Source organism: Lepisosteus oculatus, chromosome 21 (assembly GCF_040954835.1).
Source record: "Lepisosteus oculatus isolate fLepOcu1 chromosome 21, fLepOcu1.hap2, whole genome shotgun sequence".
Taxonomy (NCBI): Eukaryota; Metazoa; Chordata; class Actinopteri; order Semionotiformes; family Lepisosteidae; genus Lepisosteus; species Lepisosteus oculatus.
In genome coordinates, this window is record NC_090716.1 from 7495471 (window position 1) to 7520236 (window position 24766).

At 35.0% G+C, this 24766-nt stretch overlaps 1 protein-coding gene across 5 annotated transcripts in view; it reads right to left on the minus strand.

Annotated features, from left to right (window-relative positions):
• LOC102685698 (doublecortin domain-containing protein 1-like) overlaps positions 1-24766 on the minus strand; it is a 108575-nt gene that overhangs the window by 31642 nt on the left and 52167 nt on the right. For all 5 annotated transcript variants that reach the window (XM_015338463.2, XM_015338464.2, XM_015338462.2 and 2 more), the window contains 7 exons: positions 19739-19864; positions 18475-18580; positions 17368-17511; positions 15353-15474; positions 14936-14996; positions 14422-14553; positions 13370-13527 (listed from right to left, as the gene is read on the minus strand). In XM_015338463.2, the coding sequence (XP_015193949.2) occupies positions 13370-13527; positions 14422-14553; positions 14936-14996; positions 15353-15474; positions 17368-17511; positions 18475-18580; positions 19739-19864 (849 nt within the window). The remainder of the gene's footprint in view (positions 1-13369; positions 13528-14421; positions 14554-14935; positions 14997-15352; positions 15475-17367; positions 17512-18474; positions 18581-19738; positions 19865-24766) is intronic.

Genomic DNA, 24766 nt, shown 5'->3' on the forward strand with positions numbered 1-24766 from the left:
AATGTAATCATTGTACAGCATCCAATGTGGCACCATACTGTGATGATTGCTGCTGAGAGCCTTTAGCGGTCCCCCAAATGGGGGGAAAAACGAGACAAAATGTTATCAATTTACATTTTTCTGTGATTAACTTTTATGCAAAGGAGGGTCTGATCTTGCTCCTGTCTCACCTGAATCATGTGGATCATCAAAGACAAATTGAGCATTGCTTATTTAAGCGACAGGCTCTAAAATACCGTACAGCTGTGCTGCGAAAGAAAAAGAGTGGGCCATGAACTTTTCTAATGCAACCCAGAGAAAAAACAACACCGTCTTCATGTGGTGCAGTAGCACAATGAAAACCACAAAGGACAACTGCACCCACTCTTTTTAATTGTCAGTGGGATTAAAACACCGTTTAGCGGTTACAGTAAAAACGGGTTGGCATTAGTAAACACCAAGTAAATATTTCATACACATCTCCTGAAAAGCCATGCATGCCCAAGATTTTTCCCTGTGGCTGTGACTTCTAACACTTCCTCCACATCAGCAAGGCCTTAGCTGGCCAGAGCTGATAGCTTTAATTTCCTCTGCCAGAGGGCTGCTGTTCACCTCGGCTTGCAGCAGACGACTTTGCCGTTTGCGTTGCCGATCCAGAAACACACCGTAGCTGTAGCCCAAAGTCAGACCCCAACCTGACTGACGCAGCTGGTGTTCCAACTGACGACCTTAACATTTGGAAGGTTACTGCACTAAAATATCAGCCTTCCAAACTGGACGCGAAAAAACGGAGGCAAAAAACCTGAATTAAAGAGCTTTTATTTGCTGTTGTACATGGGGTGAACATTAACCAGTTTAAACTCTCATTACAATCCTTATTGTCTTTTGTATGTACATTTTTTCACACAAGAGCGTGATAACGAAGCACGGTTAAGAGTCCTGGTTCAGAGGAGAGAAAACGTAATAAATGAGCCATAGGAGACATTGCTATTTCACGTCCAAATTATATTTAAAGATACATTGAGTTTAATGTTCATCTGTTCACTAATAATGTTTTATTACCACTTTTAATACATTTCAATATAATTTCCTCATTCTTTTGAAACCAATAATTGCTGCAGAACTGCTTTGGGGTTTTACTGTATTGGGTTGCACTACTGTTTTTTTTACCAGCTCATAAATGAATTTTTATGTGAGCTACAATAATTAAAACAATTATCTCACTTTCAAAAACAGTTTAAGGAAATTTACAGAAAGATAAAAGGAACAAGGCAGACCTCTTAGACCATACAGTATATTGGAAAACTCAATAATATACTGAGTGTACAATGTGGAAAAAAAAAGTGAAAAAATAATACTTTGTTATATATATATATGTATTTCAAAACTACAGAAACGAAATAAATGATCCTGGCCCAATTTAAGTCATGCAATTCAATTACCTTTGCAGAGAAACAAAGGGCATTTGCTGTACACTATAACAATGACAAGGTTAGATGTCCTCCATCATATCTATTTCAAAGGTTAATAATTCACTGGCATTCCAGGATAAATCCATTTTGTTTAATCTAATCTTCTTCTTAACACTGCTTCCTACTACTTATTTTCAGATTCAGATCTGCCATGAAAATAAAATCTAAAATGAATCTACATATGAAGAAAATGTGTACTAGATATTCCCATGTGGAACTCTAAGCTACAAAGAGGTATTTCAAAGAAAAGCCCTCAAGTGGCATAACCTTGTACTACATACACACACGTTTGACTGCCCCTGTCTCATGAATACTGATGTTGATCAACTCTGCTTGGTCATTGATTAAATGAATAATTTCTCAGTTTTGACAGTTTTAAGGACACATTTCTAAAGCAAATAATTGTTGAAAAAAGCATATTATGTTGACTTAATATTCAAGTGCTGTCCTTGGCAGAACTGCACAAAGCTCTTCACACCCATTTTGTTCACTGAAAAAATGCACATAATAATTGCATTGCCTTTTTGTACCAAACTGGGCTGTAGTGCTATAATAATAAAAGGTCTTTTTACTAAAAATATACTTGGAGACAGGAAGAAGGCCTTAACTTTAACCTGATAAAACCATGACAAAAGTGCATGGAGAGTGCAATGCTTATTTAGATGGTTTAAATAGGTTCCAGAGCCATAATTACATATCATAATTACAGACTTTAGTATTATGATGATAGTATTCAATATGAGTGGAAGAGGTGTCTCCAACAGACAGCAAAACCAGCAGAAGCCAGCAAGCAATTCAGCAATTATTATGCTTTATAAATTAATAAAGAACTTTGTTTTGCATATAGAATCTCTCTTTTTATGTTTCTAGAACAATAATAACATTTTTGATTGACACATGTACATGCCAACACACGTATCTATTTGTCCCTTAAGCCCTGACATAGCTCTTACACAGCCATCAAGACATGTTAACAAGTTCTACCCCCTGATTTTTTCTTTCAAGTGAAAAAACTCCTGTCCGTGCACATTACTATTTTCGCGGTGCAGAATCACTCTGTTTTACTTTGCACAAAGGCTGTGGCTAATTACAGGAAGAGACAGAAGCTGGCTAGCCTGGAGGCCTTCTCTGCCACCACAGTGAGTCTGCTACAGAGTCAACAAGCAGGTAGCGGGTGAAATCAAATTCTATCTGACAAGGCAGTAGATCCCATCACCTAGGGTTAGGAAACAGACAAGCCGTTTGGTGGTCACAAGTAAAGACGGAGAAATTTCAAACAGATTGTTCCTGACAGAAATCATATCACAGAAGCGCTTTCTGACAAGGTCCGCATGAATGAAACTATGCACTTTATGCTTCCTATCTGCTTCCTGTAAAGAGGGACAGTGTTTAAAATACACATCGAGGGTGACAGCTCAGCGTACAGTGGTTAGCAAGTGTCTAAATGCTTGCTTTCCCCTCAGATTCACAAAACACGAAAAGCAAGACGTTAGAACACCATTCACATTCTGACACCATCACTTGTGGTGGGATTTGAAATCACAGAACTGAAGCAGGCAGCCTGTGATGTCAATGTGCCAATGTTTTTTAGGACAACTGAGAAGTGGGTGGGAGAGGCCTAGGTGGGTTACCCAGTGGTACATCCCAGGTAAAAAAAAAAGGTTAAACAAACCCTATGTAAAGGGTTATCAAGTTCAGAGCATTATTGTTACTAGTAAACACCAGTGGGAAGGATTTCCCCCATTTGCTATTATGCCTTCATTTACATTAAGTAGTACAGCAAAAAAGTAGATACAGAAAAAAAGAAACAAGATACATGTAAAAGCTACAGCACTAATGTGATTAAATATGTTTAAACAAACATTTTGTATTTAATATTAGTAATATGTAGTAGGTTAAACCTATTATTTCCTTGCTTTGTAAATCATGTTTTTGTCTGCTTTTATCTAAAGAGTACCTGGAGATACACCGAGTCTGAGTATAAAAATAAAACTGGAAATAGAGCCAGTTAAATAATTTTAGGGTGGCAGAGAGCCTTCTGGGACATTGTGTTCAGTCTGTACTGAGTCACTCAGTTGAAAACCTGCGCTATTGTCAATCATGATTTAGAAGAAAAAAACAACACTGATACTCATATGATTTGTTTGAATAGGAAGACATCTGATTACATTTATTTGCAATTTATTTAACACAGTAAGAGTTTTACTTTACCCTGATTTCTCATCTTCAGCACAAATGCATAAGGCATTTGAAATAATAATTTTTATATCAATCAGCCCCAATCATGTAGGCTGATCATATTTTACCAAATTAGCCTACCCCATGGGTAGTGAATACTGGAGAGTAAGTCTTCATTAAGCTTTAATTTGTTGTGTCTCAATGGTAAATTTGTCAGGTACTGTAGAACTCTTTAAGGCCCCAGGGAAAAACAGAGACACGTCAGAATTAAGAAGGGACTATTTAGAATCCCCAAATCTTATTTTTACACCATTTAAAAGTGGTGAATAGCACACATCTAGGTTTATATAAAAAACAAGTTAACTTTTTATATGATAAGGATTAAGCCTGACACCAAAGATACTTTTGCCATGTCTAGACACATGGCTAGACACTACAAGATCATTTGCTAATAAGTAAAAGGTCAAAGATTCTACTGTTAAAAGTGGAGTCAATGCTAAAGTTTCTGTGTCATTTACAGGAGCAACTTCCAATTTCATATTTTGTTGGAATGAATTACATTTGAAACCCCATCACTGAATCTGAATTCCTATCGTACTGAACATTGTGCTTCTGAAATGTAATAGACTGTTCAAGCTTATAGTACACGGGAAAGATGATTTTATTTTCTGTGCTGTTTGCTTCAGTATGGTTGTCAAATGATTGCTCTTATCAGAACCTCAAATTAATTTGCCTGTGTGAGATCAGTGACTTTAGAAATTCACATAAAAGCTAGTATTGCATGACAATAGCAATCTGCATCGTGTCACTGTGGCAGGCCTGCTCCTGCTGTTCTGTCAGTGTCACTTTGATTCTGACTTATATCTACTTTTATGCTATAGACATATAATCATATTTATCTTTTCGAATAGAAAACATTATCTCATAAAGTCATTACAAATTTTAATTTGAATAATTAAATAACTTGCAGGCAAGAAGAAAACAGAAACAAGCATTCTAAAGAGTTATATTTCTGTATACTGTATAAGTACTGTATATTTACACATATAAACATAAAGACTGATTTGCATTATAGAAAACTGTTTATGGGTAAGTTTATGACTGCATTATTACAGTTGAAAAAAAGAGATGTGTTAAATTTAATAAAATCCTTGGCATGTTAGGACATAGTTTGCATAAAATGTTTTTTAAGTAATACACTAGTATTTTGAAAAAGGCAACAGTTATTCCAGATTTCACATATAATATCAGTTAAATTCAAGACGGAACTTTTCTATGCCTTAAGCTATCTATAGTATGTAATACACATACTGTACAGTAGTTATATGTCACTGCTTGCTTTATTTGCAGTGTACAAATTTGTCCATACCTGGGTTAGTGATGAATGTTCAAAAAAGATTTAAAGATCCATTCATATTTCATGTACAGAGGTGTCAATACTTTTGTCTCCAAAATGTTTTGTGCATAAATTTAATGCATCATGGCCTCACTTCTAACTGTTTAAATCTTTTTTTTGATACACTCATGCTTTACTTACAGTACTTAAGAAAAACAAACATTGTAGTGTTCCTGTCCTGGTTACAGAATCTGTAAACTCAAAAAAACAAATAAACCACAGTGCCCCTACTAAATTAAAAGTCATTGCGATTTGCATTCTGAGGTTGGGATGCTGTGAGATCTGGTGTTCATAAAAGGCAAGTGTGAATTTTAAAACAGGCTGTAAGGGTGTTTACTGTCAAGCTGATCATTTTAATGGAGACACAAGTGACTCTGGGGCTACTTAGGTTACGGCACAAGTAGCTTCCTGTTGTTTACCTAACATTAAAACTTAATACTTAAAAGCTTAACATGATGTTAATGGAACACTGGCAAGTTAATTACTACGTTCATAAAGTCAAATGTGGCTGGAAAGTTTGAACACAGGAAACTAAAGAAAGCTCCCCACACTTCAGCAAGTTTCACAGATAATTATCTTACCTAAAGTCACAGTTAGAAACAACGTCTTGCCTTCAAAAGCGCATGTAACATCTTTAGCAAACTACACAGAAACTGATGGAATGCTAGAAACAGACAAAATAAGAAACAGATAAACTTTTTTGAATTATAGAATCTATGGAAATTAAGTTACTTTATCTTTTTTTCTGACATTCCACAAATTAGCAAACACCTTTGTTTTGTGAGATGAATTACTCTTATAGTTCTCAATGTTTCTCATGATTCTCTGATCGATTATATTTCTCTAGAAAAATTCACTGCTGAACAGACCAGCCGTACGGAACAGGCATTGTAGGCTGAAATGGACTTCATTTAGACAATAAAAATATTTTTTCCTGTACACAATACAAGCTAATCCAGACTGAACAATAGAAACCAGTGTAAGCGCTATCAGTAGATGAGAATGTCAGATGCAAGACTAATAATGATTTTTACATTTCTTTTGAAAGTCCTTAAAAAGAAAATGCAAAAATAATTAACTAGTGTCAAGCACTCTGAAAGACCGGCATATACAGTACTGTATAGTGAGTACAGAAAAATAAGTTATAAACTCGTGTTATTGGCTATATCTTCAAGATGAAAATGATTTACGTTTAAAATAATAGAATGTAAGCAATATTATTAGAAAAAAGAAACAGACAATGAGCAAAATGTATCCATTTTTTCTTTAACTGAATAAATTGTTTTTGTCATAGAGGGCTATTCATTAGAGACATCTACTACAAGAAAAATAAACCTTTTGCTTTTTTGAAATTCTTTCAGAAAGTATTAGCATCTGTCCAGGAATGTTCACTGTTAATTAGACTGTGCAATGAATTTAATTGCATGTTTTTTTAATAGCTTGTTTTAATTTAAAAGAAATTGTCAGGGCAAAACAGAAAAATATATTTTGATGTTATTGTTTGACATTTGTTTTATCGAACAAATACTGAGGCTACTGAACACAGTAAAAATTAATTGTTTACAAAAATTAAGTAAAGCAGTTAATGAAGTGCACCAATGGTGACGCCTTCTCATGCTGCACAGCTCTCTGCACTGAAACCAATGATGTCTACGTTAGCATGGGTTGCTAAATAACTGAAATCTGAACATATTTCAGTCACCCTGCTCCTAGTAATCATGAAGTTCCAAAGATCACATGTAAGAACATAGCTAGAAGAAGCTGATTTTACCCTGCGAGAACAACAGTAACTGCAGCATAGTACAGTATACCATATGATGTACTGTATATATAACATAGAAATCTCACCAAAAAGACTTAAAACCCTGAGCATGCAGGCTTTAAGGGATGCTAGAACCTATGGCCTTTGATTTTTCTACACTGGCATACTCTATTTCCCATGTTTTTAGCCTTCAGCTCTTTAGCACGGTTAGAAAAGGAGTAAAGAAGAATCTACACAGAAAGCAACTGCTAGTTTAAAGGTGAGCCAAATGTAGTGCTGTTTCTGTTGACACATGTTTAGACTAAAAAAAAACATTGTGCATTGCTGAAGCAGCAACAGCAATCAACTATCACAATAGATTCGTTTATCTGAAACAAGCTTATCGTTCCTAAGTGTGTCCCTGGATATTTTCATTTGTTATTTTAGGAAATTGGTTACTTTTTTTCTTCACAAGCTTTTCTATTACCTTTGGAGATATGACAGGAATACCATTAGAAAGATGATGACATTACCAGAAAGAATGGGCATCACACAGTTGGGTGATAAAAATTAAGCACCTCTCTCTCATATGCATTTGAAATGGAGCTATACCACTGTGACTGAAATGTGCATAAAATCGGAGACGGCTGAGGCTATTAGTGATGTGCTGGTGCTGGGTTTGAGAAGGAGGTGGGAAGGTGAAGGTGGGGGGGGTGCAGTTAGGCTGCAGAGTGGGGTGATGGATCTCAATCTATTGCTTCGCCGAAATTATGTATTTCTTTTTTCCCCCTGGTGTGTGCCACTCATGCAATAAGCGCAGGCCTCCAGCTGAGCTGCATTTGGAAATGCCACTGAGCATAGTGTGCTTGCTTCACTTGTCTTCGCCGAGGCAGGGCAAGGCAAGACGAGGCACCATCGGGAATAGCAGGCGTGAGTGTGCCGGGGAGACTGCCCCTCCCTCTGCTCCCCGACCTCCGCTGCTCTGCGGATGTGCGGCTGAGCGCAGGCACTAGTCATGTAGAAAATGGCTCCCACTGATCAATTCATCGGATTTGGGGAAACATTTAACTTCCGTTAAAAGTGCCCCAATTGGTATTCTGAGTTGAACCTAAAGAGGAGCTGCTGTCTGGTTGACACGGCTACACAAACAACATCAGACAGAGCAGGAACATTCCTGGGCTTCACAGCAATTTCCTTGATTTAGGATTTCTCACTTGACACATGACTCTTTCATTAACAGGGACTTGCCATGTTGGTACTAACACATAACCTGCATACCTAAATTAAAATAATGATGGTGATTTTCCAAGTCTAGGTTTCTACAACTCCGTCGCCAAAGTGAATTCTTCTCTCCACTGTCAGGCAGATTTTAACCCTGAACACAGTGGAGATTACATGCAAAGCCTGTGGCACAGATCAGATCACTTAATTGGGCTCGCTTTTAGCCACAAGAGCTTTTTGCAATTGACCTTGTGCTAAAAATTTAGCCAGTTTTTCTTGATTTGAGCCTCATTCGCAATATACTATCTTGGCAGATTTTCCTCATCTCTAAGTTTGATTTCTTTAGGCCAACTGGAGATTATTACTTAAAATTTGCTGCAGGCAGTTGATGATGTTGAAGCAATTTATTAAAACAGATAGTTTAGTACATAAAGTACTCATTATTATAAGTCAAAATAAATACTTTTTTCTTTCTTTGCAGTTTTTCATCAATTATTTTACATTGTAATTTATTTTAAACATAGTCAAAAATGGTTAGACCATACATATTCAATGGTGAATAAGCAAAGAGCACTTTACAGTACAATGTTTAATTGTCTGTCACTAAAGAATACATCTGTATTACAGATCACTCTCTTGCCAAGAACCAACAGACTATTTACAAATGTTCATACTGTAGGACATGTGAATAGCAAGTATTGTTAATGAGCTGCCTATTGTGATGGAAAATGGCTAACATCTGATTGCAACCTGTTGAGTCTCGGTACAATTTAGATACACAGGCCAGATTTATAAAAAAATTCCCTTTTTTATAAAAAAGTCCAACAATTACCATGAAAATGAGGTATTTTCCTATTTAAAACTAAAATAAACAAAAGGTGTTTGTGTGACAAACTGCAACTAATAATTTTCATAGTGCAAACAATATGAAGATTCTGAGGTTAAAAGTGGCCTCACTGTGAGAAAGTTTAAAATGGTAAAGCATCATTTTAAACAAAACTATTACTATTTAAGAACTCTTCCTTAAAAATATCCATACCTACTGTACACATCTCATCTTACTACTTGGTATTAAAAATTCAGTCACTGTGCAAAAAAGTTTTTTAAAAACTGGTCTTCTTATACAGTACTTGAGTCAGTATTGCATCATACACATCATATAAAAACAAAGACAGTGTCCTTTATACGACAATGGTCTTTTTTGTGATTTAAAGTTATGTAATGACCAGTGAGTGCAGTTTTGATTACAGGGATTAGAGGTAGTTGCTCTTTAGCAGGGTGCCATGAAGAGGCTACATTCTGTTGGCCCCCAAAGCCCTGTTGTTTACCACAGTATCTGGATGGATGCTTTAGCCTTGTGCAAAGGGTTTGGTCCCAGACGGATAAATTCTGGCTTATCTCCACTACCACTGGTTAATCAGTGGGGATATATACCGCACAAGGTAATGGAGCATAGAACTGGCCCGGTGGCTTCAGTGGTGAGCCCGCTGGGGTGACCCTCTGCAAGCAAGGCTGTTACACACAGCTCAGCACCAGTTGGGCTGGGAGCTGAACTAATCCTAGCAATGCATTGACTTTCTGGATGTGGTGTGTGCCAGGCAGAAGGTCTCTTCTTCTCGGGGAGGAGGAGAGAGCTTGCTTATCAAGGGAATTTAAGTGGGGAAAAAAAGCAGCATGGCCAATCAGTGCAAAGCCACTCACCCCTTCAATTCAAATTGAGTAGCTGACGAGAGGGGAAAGTCAGTTCATCATGGAGGATGTACCCAACATCAGTTACATTTATAAACCAAAATACAGTCCCTAAAATTAATTATTATATTTTCGGGGTTGTACAATACACTGAGAGGGAAACATCCAGGGTTTCTAATTATTAACTAAATGTTATATAATAAACCCCCCAAATTCTCAAGCCTGCATATGGAATCTGTTTTCTTGATATGATTTATTAAGTAAAACTACAGAAAGCCAAACAATCTTCACAAGAGAAATACCAGAGTAATAGCCAAATAAATATAACAATGCACTAGATCATTACATTTGTTGGTGGTTAAATCAGGTGCCGTTTAAATATGTATTTTTTTGCTCTACATCTACGATGTCTAATAAAAAAGTTAATTATCTTCATTATTGTATAATTCTTAAATTTGTCTCCCTCTTCCCCAGAAATCAAACTCCTGTTATTTACTATAATGAATGCCATTTCATAAGGTTCTGGTTCATAACAATTTGTTTTAAATAAAAATAATAATGAACCAATACAAGAAACCATGACGATACAAAGGCTGACAGACAAATCTCACACATCACACTTCCAAATTCAGTAAATATCCCCGTTATGGAGTACAAACTGATTTTCATTAACATCATTAGACTTACAAAAAGTCTTAAGCCACCCAAGTTCTTTTAATGTAATAAAACAAGAGCACTTGAGACACTGATAATAAATAATTAACTCAGCAATCACATCTTTCAAGACATTCTAAATAATTTAAGCAGCATTATTATGTAGAAAAGGAGGTTAAGAAGTGAAGTGTTAGGCATTCTAATAAATACTTCAGTAGGCTGAGTGTGCTTTCAGGGACAAGCAGACAAGGAAGAGCCTCTGGTTGCTGTGAACATAAATTCTCATACTGTATATTTCAAATGCAAAGATAGCTTGCTGAAGTACTTCACTTATTTAAAAAAAACAAGCTTTGCATTTTTTTGACAAAAAACTTTTACCACTGGAAAGGTAAAGAAAATAAACCTTACTGCACTTAAGTAATAAAACCACAGAAATATTTCTTGCAAAACTGATTAGTTCTTTAGCCTTGAGCCCAATTACAGTTTTGACTGGTGTACAGAGCTCATTACACAGACTTTTGATTTTGTTTGTTTAATATGGTAAATTAAAAAAAATCAAGTTTCCTGCCTGGATATATTGAATACTGTTTATACAGTAAGTAGCATGTACTGTAATTGCATAGTATAATACCCACAATTTGTATGATATTAAGATTAATTATATGACTGTTACAGGAAAAACAATAAAACGAAACAATATCTACAAGTAAGAGCCATGAACTACCAAGAACTTTAAAAGGAAAATGCAAAATCTCTGAACAAAAAATCCATTAAGCATAAGGTGTAAACAATTATTCAAGCTGTAAGGTATAAACAAATATTAAAGCTCAGTCTTTCAGCCTTTTCTTTGAGAAAGAAGCAAAGTTTAATGTGCATTTAAACTTTAACCACTCATCAAGACAAACTTAACTGGTCAATCTCAATCTCATGTCAAAAAGCCTTAAGCCATCATGAGCTCTAGTAAAGAAAAGGTCATTTCAGCACCATTGTCTGCTACTTTGCTGAAGTGACCTTCAGAATGATCACTAAAGGTATGCACAGACACAGGGTACAAAGGTCTCGTGTGTTTATCTGTGCAATTTTGCTTTGCTTTTCCTCTGTATCAATAGAAAAGCAGCATAACGTTTTTCAAATGGCATTTCTTTATTTGTTTGAGAGAGGAGGAGGAGAAAAAAAAATGAAATAAATAAATGCCAAGAACATCATTAGAACAAATGCCAGCTCTGTCAGTGACAGCTGCTCCCCCTGAAAGCAGAGAACGTTGCAGGAGAGCGTCGGCCAGCAATCCCCTTAGCGGTCTGTAAAGTCACTAGTGGGAAAACAACAAAGGCCTTTCCATGCAACTAACACAGATGTGCCCATAGCCAAACTGTCAGAAGCAGTTAAGATGACGGCTACTCACAGTTCATTATTTCCTTCTCACAGGTCACTGGGTGACAAGCTGGGTCAGCATGCTTCATTGGATGTTACAGTTCTATCGTTAAATTATAGAAAAGGTGTGCCATTTGATTTGATAAACTTGTATCAACAAATCCACGATTAGCACTTTGAAAGAATTCCTTAATTTTGTCTTTGCTTCTTTAAGTTGAATGTAGATCACACTTCTGTCATTCATTATGATCGTAAGATGCATTTCATGGTGTGCTTTCAGTAACTTAGAATATATTTATTTTCCATTTAATTAATATAATTTTTAGTGCATTGTTTTAAAAAAAAACTGTGCATTTAAATTAAGAAATTCAATAGTTGTATATGTTTTTGGAAGTTCCATTCATTAAATCTTAATGAAGCACATATGTCAGCTACTATAAAAGTGATATTATTTCAAATATTATTGTCAGTGCTAAGCATAAGACACTTAAAATATATTCTATCAAGTAATTACTCATACGATATTAGCCGTAATACTGTATATGCTCTTTTATAAATAAAGACTAGACAAAAGTTAATTAGGTCAATTCAGCCTCTTTACACTTTGCATCACTAACTGCATTATTAGACATCAAGAGTGAAGGGCAAAATTCTTCAATTGCTCTTTAATTTAAGGGCATTATTTGGGAATTATATGGAAATAAATTATAGTCCAGACCATGTCATTAAACATGATTTATATGGAAGAAAATATCTTTGCTGCAAAAATGTTTTTTTTTCCATGACACTGAAAGACAACTAGAGCATATGAACATGAACTATACAAGCTGATAAAATATAAAGAAATGGGCTTCTGCTGCAAATGAAACGTATCATTTTATAATTTTTAAGCATCAAACTACTGCTCTGTGAAAGTATCTCAGTTGAGGTACACAGCCATTAAACACAGTGAAGCAATTCATCTTTTGCATATACACATCTGGAACAAGGATGAAATTCACAAATGTGTTACTTGTTGAGTTGACAATTTAATATGAGACCTTAATGAAACGTGAAGTGAAAATCTGACATTGTTAAATTGCATTACAGAGGCTAAAATGGTGAAGATGCACACAAAAATCTCACAAATAACTTGATATAATCAGCTTGGACGTTTTATATTATACACCCCAAAATATGTAAAGTTTCCACTCCACAAACTCATGAATTAATCGTGATTTTTTTTTAGTTTTATGTTTTTCCTTACCAGTACTAATTTGTAAATGTACGCGAAATAAAGTTTCTCAAGTCAACAGATACAATGATTGCCATTATAAAATTTGTTTTATTGGATCATCAGCAAATTCATTTAAATTACCATTATTCATACTGTAGAAACGTGACAGAAATTGGTAAGTTTACCTGAAGTATTTTTTGAGGAACCTTTTATAATATGAAAGAAAGGATAAATAGAAATATCTATAACTTCTTACAGATGCTTCCTCATTCCCATCTTTACTGCTCCACTCTTTATCCCTCCTCTCTCTCGCTTCTTAAATTGGTGCTTGTCTGTAAGCTTAAGGGCTTTTGAGATATTTCAAAAATATCTGGGAAATCAATCTTACATGAAACTGAAGGAAAACATCTAATGTCATTGAACAATAACTATCAGTTCTGTCAGCGGCCTACCTTTGAGCTGAGGCCTGGGGCTGTTTGTCTTCTCGTTTCCTCACTAGTGCCACTGTCAGCTGGGCACTCTCCCCCAGGGCTCCTGGCGGCATTGGCTGGGTGTCTATGGGTAATGGAACTTGCTTCTGATTGGTGTCACTGACATTGTATCCTGAAACCTAAGGAAAGAAGCAAAACACTTAAACAATTATTCTTGGAATATATATAGATATCAATCCTCAATTAAATCATCGCTAAATCCAAAGAAAATATAGGTCATGCATTGCAAGAGAAGTTTTTATACACGATTTTCAGTGGAGTGATGAATATTTTTAATTAATTACACTGTACTTGTAGCATTAATTTACCAAAGGAAAACAGGACAGTTTCCATAAATATTACCATAAACTGTCTTCCCTGTTAAACAGGTTTCAATGAAAAAATATATATTTTTTAGATACTCCATGAAAAAACAAGGTATTTTTTATATACCCAAAGTGACATGTGCTTCAGATATCTAGCTAACCAATCACATTAATATCGTATACTAAACTGGATTCCAGTCCACATATAATACTGCAAAATCTACTTTGGTCTGTTTCCTGTGCAGAACAATTGTTGAATAATTTTCCTTTAACAATGTGCTGGGAAAAAAATCAAGATTAATCAAAGAAACAAATAGGAGCATTAATGGAAACTGTATTGGTTTTAAATGAAAAACTGATATATAAAAGCCAGCCAAGGAGAGACAGTTAAATGGCTTTCAGAGACTCTGATCAAAGGCAGACAAGTTTTAAAGGAGGAAGCTATTTTTCCCTCCTTTGTTGAGATATATATTTAAACTAAAAATGCAATAAATGCCATTGATACTAAAATTAATTTGTTGTTTTTTTTATCTTTCAATATATACAGACACACACATAATCAAAATATTTCAAAGTGTTTAAAATACTAGTATACTAAATAAAATACCAAGTACAGTAATTATTGTGTTATGTTGGAGAACCTTGTGAAATATGAAATATGTCTTTCAAAGAGTTTTCTATGACCTGCCTTGGGCTCTCCAGACTAACCTCTTCAGCAGCAGTGTTGTCTGCCTCCTGCCGTTGTGCAGACCAGGCCCCATGGTGATTGTGCCTCTCTGTCTGGGTCACCTCTCTTACAATCAGCTCCTCCAGGTAGGTCAGGACAAATTCTGAGTGGGCCTGTAGGAAAGGACAAAGGCAAAAGTGTACCATCAGGCCATCTCACTCAAGACATATTAGGAATTATGTTACACACTATTTTAACAATCAAAAAAGAATGACTGTCACAATACGTCCAACAATGCAAAACACAAAGAGAGTACATCTTGTTTACTCTTTTATATACAGCAGAAAATGCTTAGAATTTGGGTAATGGACAGTTTTCATACTGTTCTGTAAAAGATTCTTTATGCGTCTAAAATAGCATGCAAGACTTTTTGAAACCAAGGCTTTGTGCTATGTTACACCTTTTTACAGACACACAATAAAATAAAGTGTTGCACTAACCATAAAGAGACTATACAGTACAGTAACTATACAAAAGAATGCATATATTACAAACCACAGAAAAAATGTGACCATCTTTTCCAAAGCCCCACTTCTGATATATGGAACCTTTGATCCTGCAAATGGTAACATGAATTAGATATTAAACAATTCAATTCCATTCTCAATACTTCATTCATCCCCAGGGTGGCAATTTAAATTAAAGTTAATCTAAAAAATCTTTACATAATATCATGATGGAGTAGCACAATTCTGTTATTGTTTTAAGATATATTTGAACTACAATGATTTTCCAGCATCAGATACCACTCAGGCACCGAGTTCAGTTCTATCCAGAGGACATCAGAGATATTTTTCTTCCAGTACTGAAGTACTTCAAATGGGTCTTGAGTTTGGTATGCAGAAGTGGAAGCAACACTACAGCTGCTGTGTATATAGCAGAGCATGAAAGGAACTCAAAGAATGTAAGTACCTTTTCTGTATGCTCAGTTTATATAATTCTAAAGACGTCCCATCCTCAGCTTTCAATGTAATTGGCAGTGCAGAGACAGCAAGGCAGAACTGTGGCATGGCTTTGCTCAGGATTGCTCCTGTCTTTCAATACCAGGGGGAAAAAAGAAGTTTGAATGAGTGAAAAGAACCAGAAAATAAAACAAGATGTCACAAATGGCGAGGTCATTATGCCTGAGTAAGCCTGGGACATTAACAATCGTAGAAAGTGAAACACTGTACTCAACTTATCATTCATTGGGCCCAGTCAGATTCAGTGATCTCCAGTGTAACAAGAGTGGAATTTTACAGTTCAGCGCAAAACAGAGGAGACCAATGATATCTTCATTTGTCTTTTTATGTATATTTCACAGTGCAACGATTTAAGGTCTATAACGTGTCACTGCTAACAGGAGTTCATTTTTTCCAGTACAAGTATAGATTAAATGTATGAAGACCTGTGGAGAAGAGCTTAAAGGCATTGCATAGTTAAAGTAAATATGTACCCTTTTATTTTTTTAGTGGCCATTATTTTAAATATATTAATAAAGAGTTTTTAAATCCATTAAAAGACGTTTTAAACTCTCATTGACTCTCCCACATAGGGTACAATTTAAGATTCAGTAATGCCTCAGAAAAAAAGTTGAGACTGAATGTAGTAGCTCTTAGTGCATGATAAAAAACATGCATTATTTATTGGATACCTTTGTTATTTCACCAGTCCTGATAAACCACATTCCAAATGTAAAATATAGGCAGGCATCTAAATGTAAAATCCTTTATTTTAACAAATATAATCAACAATTATCACATCACAAAGCAAAGGCTAGAAATTTAAATGGTGTCATATTTTAATTGAAAAAAACAGAACTGGCTCAGATCAGCATGATAAAACCCTTCAGGGAGTTCAGCGAAATGGAATAATAGGCACAGAGGCATATTTTTCATATTTTGTGTGCAAAAATAAAAAAGAGCAATTACTGGAACTGAAATGTGACTAAATACATTCAACTTGAGTAGCTGTTTTATATGCCAAATATTTGGGATTACACACATTAGATGGAAAATGGTTACATTGTACTGTAAACTGCACAATGTGAAGCTTATGTCGAGCTATTACTTCCCAGATTTCCTATGACCAATTATAAGCTATAAATGTAATGTTTCACGAAATACAAGTAAAATGAAGCAAAAAACAAATTCTACCGCATAGTTCTTATATGAAAATTCTATCCTTGAGTACAGCTGAAGCACAAACTATGTAAAAATATTCTTTCCATCCTAATTCACATTTGCTGCAAAGCAAACAAATGCATCCAATGTCTAAAGCAAATGAGCCTATTCAAATCCAAACACAATTTCATCTTTCCATATGAAAAGCTATGAAACATCAATTACGACTCAAAAAACTGTGAAATTTTGATAAATTAGTGCAAGAAACTGGAAAATTCCAATAATCACGAACAAGAAATAATGAAATTCAACCACATATGCCATGACAAGACAGTAAGAAAACTCTAGGGCCCTCTACCATGTGCATTTTGATTCATTTTGGTGGAATAGGGAGTGGTGAACTGGAATTTACCTACTGTACTTGCAAAACTCCTAACTCACAATAACAGGCAGCGTAGCTCTAAGAGCACAGACATGTACAGAGTGTTGTTATTAATTTTAACAAATATTTAGGAGGTTATGTTGTAGTGATATAACTGTATATGTGCCAGGTAACAAAAGATATATATGTAACAGTATGTAATGAATGACTATTTCTTCACCTGGATTTGATCAGCATAACAGTGTTAAAATGATGGGAAGTTTACCAGGCAAACAGCATGATTTTCAAAGCTATCTACTGAAAAACTTAATAATCTTTTTTTTACAGTAATAGAACCTTGACAATGCTGCAAAATGATATTGCAAGAGCACGAATGTGTGTTAATAAAACACAGTGATCCTTTTCTGACCTGGATTCAGGCTGCATCTCAAAATGGAAAATACCTTTGTGATTATCCACACATGAGATAAAGGCCAAACAGGTGACACTGCTGCATTCTGGCTTTGATCACTTTTCTGCCTCGGCTGGGATATTCCGCTTCTTCTTTCAATATGAACGGAGGGACACAAGATCATCTGTGGATTCTCCTAAATTGATTTAATAAAAGTTCAGTAATCTACCTTCTCAAAACACAAAAAGCTTTATTACTACTATGCATTTCTTGAATTGAAAAGTAATAGCCTACCCAATCTCCTTCCTACCTATATTTGCTCTTAAATTTCAAAATCTGCTTAAAGGTGTAACCCTTAAATGACCCCAGAATGAAGTGGATAAGTGGGCATGTGACCGCCCTATCATTACCAGTCTCTGCTCCTCACCTATGTTCTGTAGGCTGAGCAGCCAAGGTTTCATTTGGTTTTGTTCCTAATTTTATGCTTCCTTGGACAGGTGAATGTGATGTTTCACAAATGTCACCATTTTAACCGAACCTGGATAAAATAACTTCCTACAGTTTCATAACAACAATTACTTACTTTCCCAAATAACTCATACTACAAATATTTTAGATATGATAACAAGAGGTGTTGAATCCAAGGGGAAATAATATTAAAGCAAACAGTTTAGCAGTTTTATTCATTGGAATTCCAGACTTAAAATTCACAGAAAGAAAAAAAAAGATCCCATTTGGATGCCAGATTTTCCATGCAACTTGTACTTTCCAAAGGGTTTGCACAAAAATAGGACAGCAATTTCTTCACCTCATGAGATGAGTTGCATTTAATTATACATCTCATGCACACTGTATTTATGTTGCCTGTCTGTGATGTGTTTTTCTTCTTTCATCTACATGTTAACATGCTTTTCTTGCACTTAAAGTTAATAAAGATAACACACAAGTCAGGTATGTATAAATGACAAATTAATATTAAGTGTGTAGGCAGTAATTCTGAAGTCATTGATGCACTACTTATGTTAATATGCAATTACTGTATGCTCACATCATATGCATTTTTGGTTATCTAGAAAAATTATTGACACATTGCCTAACTGCAATACCTTACAGGAGGTCAGGTGAATATTTAAAATTGAACCCGTGATATGAAAATTACCTTAAGCTGTAAGAAATGGGAGTTTAAATCCACTCTTTCCTGGAGCTGCTGACTCCCAAGCTGTCTGGGGTGGTAGTTAGATGGAAATCCAACACATACCTCCCACCTACACAAACACGCATCTATCAGTTATACTCTACTGAGCTCTAATCCAATAGAAAATACAACAAAAATATAAATTGCAGGACATGTAACTGCACGCAACAGCAGGGCAGAACATGAAATGTAAACAAAAAATCAGATACAGTATTTAGCTGATTTGTCTAAGCTAGTTTATTAGAATACCTAGGATCCAATAGTCCACACCCTCATGTACAGTTTGCAAATAACTGCTGATTATGTAGTAATATTTATTGAGTCAGTAAGGGAATTATAATAGTGTTAATCTTTAAAGTAGTCTTAACTCAGTCTTAACGTGAGAAATCATTGGTCACTTTTATTGATTAATTATGGTGCAAAGTACTGCTGTTTAAGAATGAAAAAAAAAGATAATAATACAAAGAGCACATGAATATCAATATGTACAGTATAGCAATATAAAATAGTGTAATGAGTCCTTCAGAAGTCCTGTATAGGCTGTGTTAGGATCACTTAGATTTTAGGCATTGAATGACAACTAACGAAGTAAAGGTGTGTTCTTTTTATAGATTCTTCATACTAAATCACAATGTCCCCCATATGTGCCGAGTGTAGCAAAACAGGGCAACATACAGTATGTGCAAAGTGTAGCAAAAAAAAGTGTCTGCTTTGGTTCCAACATAAAAAATAAATATATGAAGTCAGTACAGAAAATATGTTCCTGGACAATACAAACTTTTTCCAACAAGGAAGTTGGCCATGAACCCCCGGCAAAGCACTGCTGCAACATGCAGAAGGATGTGGAGGATTTAGATTCAGAGGAAATTTAAATGTGAACTCAATTACATATCAGGAATTTAGCCAGGCTTTTGCACAAGTTCAAACAGTTCTGTAAGACATCTACTATTCAATTTAGGAAATGATTTCCCTCCTCCATACTCTAAAAAACACTAAGAATATCCATAATAATTACATAGTGAATGATGCTGTGAGAAATTACTAGTAAATTTCAGCAGGGCATCAGTCATTCAAGAATCATACTTTTTGCTTCAGATATTAAAAAAAATTAAAGAATAATTTTATAGTTAAGGGTATAAAGGAATAGACATTTCTTTGTACTAAAATTAATAAACTATCATGATTCTACATCACCCAAGTAGAACATCTCAATTTTGAAGAAACACACTTTTTCAAACCTGCTGGTAGTTCAACACCCGGATCTAAAAGAGTTTTGAACACGGCTCTGTCGTCTGCTTCGCCGACTGCTACTACCCTGTCAAATGTCAGGCTCAGAACAGGGTTATAGGGTGACCTGTGGGTAAAAAGAAAGGGAGATATAATTAGCATAAAGGGAAACAGCAATTAGCCATGACATCCCCCGTCCAATACCACAGATTTAAATTAACAATAAAAACTTTGGTTAACTGTGACTTATGAACTGATACCGCAGTCCCTTCTCCAGATTTTCATCTCATTGTACACAATATGTCTTTGAATGTTCTGTTTTTTATTTGTTCTGTCATATTCTGTAAAATAAAAAGTGATTACCTAATCATGAGCCATTGCATGCACACTTGTTTTTGTCAGAACATGAAACATATCTCAATGTGTGCTGATGTTATTTAAGGATATGATAGATATTTGTGGCTGGTTATGATGTTATCTTTCCAGGTGGTGCCATGCCCTTGATTAAAATCAGCTGGGCTGCAGCCTAAGTATCACAGGAAAGGTGATTGACCGGCATGAGAATAGTCAGTCAATCAATCAATCAATCAATCAGATCTGGAACCCAACTCCATTTATAAAAGGCAACATGTTGATACCTCCCGAGTCTGGGGTTATGGATGCATTATTACATTTCTCTGTACTGGAATTCTACTTCACCTAAAACACGGCACTTCATTTTCATGTTCTCATGAATTACCTTTGATTTGGGTTTTCCAATGCTCAGACAAATTGCCAATTAATTCATTTTTTTTCCTTTTATTTCAGCACTCTGCTGGCAGGGTATGAATATAAAGATTATCCACAAGCAATATAACTATTTTAAACAAAATTACTTTTGATAGGACATGCAGTATATCGCATTTGTGCCTATATACTAAATTTCTGTCTTGGCTGATGCATTGACATTTTGTTTTATGATGTGTCCGAACAACAAGTGATTGAGGAATCCTATTTGTCCAGAATTCTTTTTAAACCTACAAGTGGGATTTTATGCTGTTCTGTTAAGATTTACTGAATAATGAAGAAATCACAAGGATTTCCTTATAAATTAAAATACGGAAAAGATTATAGAATAAACACTGCAGTGTGGTATTTATTCCTTCTAATAGTATTGTTAAAAAAATCTTTTATGGTTTTGCCATTGGTAACATCATACAACATACAACATCAGTGCAATGACTTGATTTCTTAATTAAGTGCTTTTAAGGAGTATTGAACTACTGTTTCAACTCTGTTTTAATTTAAACGTTTTCATGCTTAAAGATGTAGTCACATTTTTACTCACAAGCTTTCAAGAGATATTAATATGGCCAAATTATATAAGATTATTTTAAATTTCAGAATATTTCCTGTGCAAAAAGTATTTTCCCCAGGCAATAAATTAAAGTTTTGGTAGTTATCTTTATCCGTTTTGAATTGTGATACTGTGAACCAGGACTCTCTAGAACTAAGTCAGTGAGGAGGTCTCAGAATTAATCTGAAGAAACAACCTTGAAATAATTATTTGAAAATAAGACAAGAATTCTAATTAGAAAAAAAATCCTCTTTAAAATGTTTCCAGGCAAATCAAGTAAGATGAGTGTTAATTATAATTCAATTATTTCCTCTTCTACTGCTTGCAAAATACATTAAAATAAATGTATCGCTAGAAGGCTAGCATTGGCCACAGCTAATGAAATATATGTATGTGTCAATTTTTATATAGGCTGAATGTTTAGCTGTATTTCCTCATTAGTCAAATTCTCCATAACTAAATACTATTGAACAGTACACACAGTAGTATTTTTACAGTTACAACACTTTAGTATAAATTATATCCCTAAAAACGAAAGCAAACAAAAATAATATAACAAATAATATATAATTCATATAATTTTTCTGTAATTTAAATTGACGTATATCACTGTTAGTGAATTCGTTTGTAATATTTGTTTCTCCAATAATTCCTGAGTAGCACATCAACCACATAACATGTCTATCATGATCTGAACCAGTAATCGTATTTTTCTTCTAAACTATATCTGAGAAAAACAAGATATGTACTACAACTCCAAACAACACCAATGATTATGAAACTATTTTGCTTATGGTGATTCCATAACCTGGAAAAATAAGCAAACCTTCAGACTAACAATACATTAATACAACAGATAATCTGAAATCAACCTTTACCCTGCAAATAGGGAATAAAAACTCAAATTATACTTGATCTAATTTCAGAGAAGATCCTTTACCTTTGGGTCAAAACTACATGTATATGTTAAGGCAAAAAGATGGAAGCAGGCTTATTAATGCACTTCTCTTCTTGGCAAGTCACATTCTGTGCTTTTATTCAACCCCAAACACATTGTGCTGAATTGCATTGTGCTCTTTTGATGTGGATCATTGTCCACTAAGAAATAGGTTTAACCTACTGAACTCATCCCAGTGAAGACTTGCTTAACCATCAGTTCACAATGACTTTTAGAGGGATTAGGCAGCACCAGGGTGTAAAGCCCTGTGTTTCATTTCTCTGTGCTACAGCTTAAATCCAAATTGAGCTGTAAGTGAAAATAAGCTTGACTGTCTTAGTCTGATCAGCAGTGGTTTCTCAGTTGCCTCACAAAAGCCATCATGCCATCTGGCACAGTTTTGAGGCTTTGGGTTGAATAAACATGTGGACCAGTTTCCAGATTGCCCTCTCCCATGATACAGAGCAAAATCCTTCCGGGTCAGACCTGAACTTCATAACCTAGAGAAGTGTGGCAAAGACACAGCAGGCTTCTCACTGGTAAAGCAATGAGCAATGAAATAATCCCAACAAGCCAATTGAACAGATACAGTATGTCTGTACCTTCTATCAAAGCGCCTACGTGCTGAACAGCAAGAACATTTTACGTTCTTAACAAAAGGAATACACAGTAGGCACCAAAAATGTTGTACGGATAAAATAATGTCATTGATTTAAAAAGAAAAAAAATCTGGTTCGTACCTCCAAGATTCAACATAAATTGCACCACAAACAAAAAAAAAAGATAATCACAATATTATTGTTTGATCCAAAAACAAAGAAGACCTTCTGTCAAATGTTTTATTTTCTTTGTGGCTTTGAAAAGATCCTAGTCCTATTAGTCCTAGTCCTACAGGCTAGTTCAACCTGAATAAAATGCACTGGTTGGACAAGCATTACATTCAAAGTTAAAGTCAAGGGCACAACAATGTTACATTACAAATGTGCTCATTTGACCTACAGTGGCTTCCTTACAAGACTATCTGAAAGGACAGTGTCTCAGGGACCTTTCGTCATAAAGCTCTTATGAAAGCTTAACATGGACATTTCCACCCTTACCCCAGTCTTGATCGTGTGCATTATGTAACAGTTTCATTAGTTGAAACAATATAGCCCGTTCCATGAAATCAATCAATATATAATAAATAATAATTTAATAAATATTAACAAGAAACTGCATAAATATATTGTGTGGGAATGCAAGTTTAAACAAATCTTAAGGATAGATTTAAAATCAGAAACTCTGCATTCTCAATTTCACTAGAGTATTCCATAGTCTAGGTGCATAGCAGGAAAAGGTTTTCAGCCAACATATGCAAATATTAGTCACAGAATGATATTTTTATAATAAAACATTTATTCAATTTAAAAATATGGCAAATAAGCTATGTAACAAATGTAGGAATGTATGAACTTTATGTTATTTGCAGCATAAGTATTATTGATAGTGTATTAAAATTATTACAGAATGAAGTAATAAGAATACACCCAAATAATCACTAGGTCTATAAGAAAATCGATATAATCTTTATATAAACAATTTACAGGTATAAATCTGTATAAAGTACTGTATATCTGAAGGATATACTGCGGTAGTGCTTTTAGGCCAGATGAATAAGAATTCAATAAGGTCTGGATTTGAAGGATTTTGCTCTTACTGCAGATAGCTGGAACTGAGTTCTTAATGTGTTTCTTCTCACTTGAGTGCACTCTTCATACAGGAAATATCACTGGGAAAAACGGGCACCCGAAAATGGAAAGAAATTCAGCCTTTTGCAATTTAGTAAACAAGAGGGTGTGAAATAGAATGCTAATAGCTTTCAGTATGAACCATTTTAAACTCTTTTACCATGAATCTGCACTCTTCTGAACTACAGTGTTTTTCCAAAATTCACTTCAAAGCTATTAAGAGAAGTGGAGTCAACTATCAGATGTCACCAGCCACACAGCGTCCCTCAGACACAGCCTAACTTAATACTGAAGATGTCAGCCTCTTAATAAGATGTCATCACAGAGTTGGAGATGACAGGAAACACATTGGACACATCTGCCAAAATCCAAAAACTGAAGAGAATCATCATAAAATGCGCAAGATTTCAATTTCTACACAAAATTATGAATATTGCATAAAGAAATGAAAGAGTGCAAACACGTTGAATTCATATTTCTAAAAAAGTTGAAGTAATTGTAATCAATGACTCTTTATAAATTGACTAATTATAAACAATGTATTTATAAATAAACTGAGGAGACCATTACTTTAAATACTAAACTGACAGAGAAATTGCCAACCAAAATATATAAACCAGTTTATTGCTGTGCATTGACATATTTTGTTAAGAGACTCAATTGAATTACATCTGGAACCAGTAACAACAAATAAGGCTGAGAACTAGAGTATGATTGCGCCTTCCTGTAGCTTCCTAAAAGATACTTTTCAATTACTCTTCACTTTGCCTTAAGTATTGAAGGAGTACAGAAATAAGATGGGAACACAGTAGCGGGTCAGGGCGGCCCACAACAATGACAGTGTGATGGGCTGCAGCCTCCTGTGGCGTTTCCATCTGCCATCATTAAGGTGACTATTCAGACATGAAGAAAACCCTGCTTGCTGTGCTGACAGGCAGACATCAGGAACGATGACAAGACATTATGAGAGCAAGTCAGAAGCAGGGATGTCATGTCCCTCCAACAATTCCGCCGCAAACAAGACCTCTT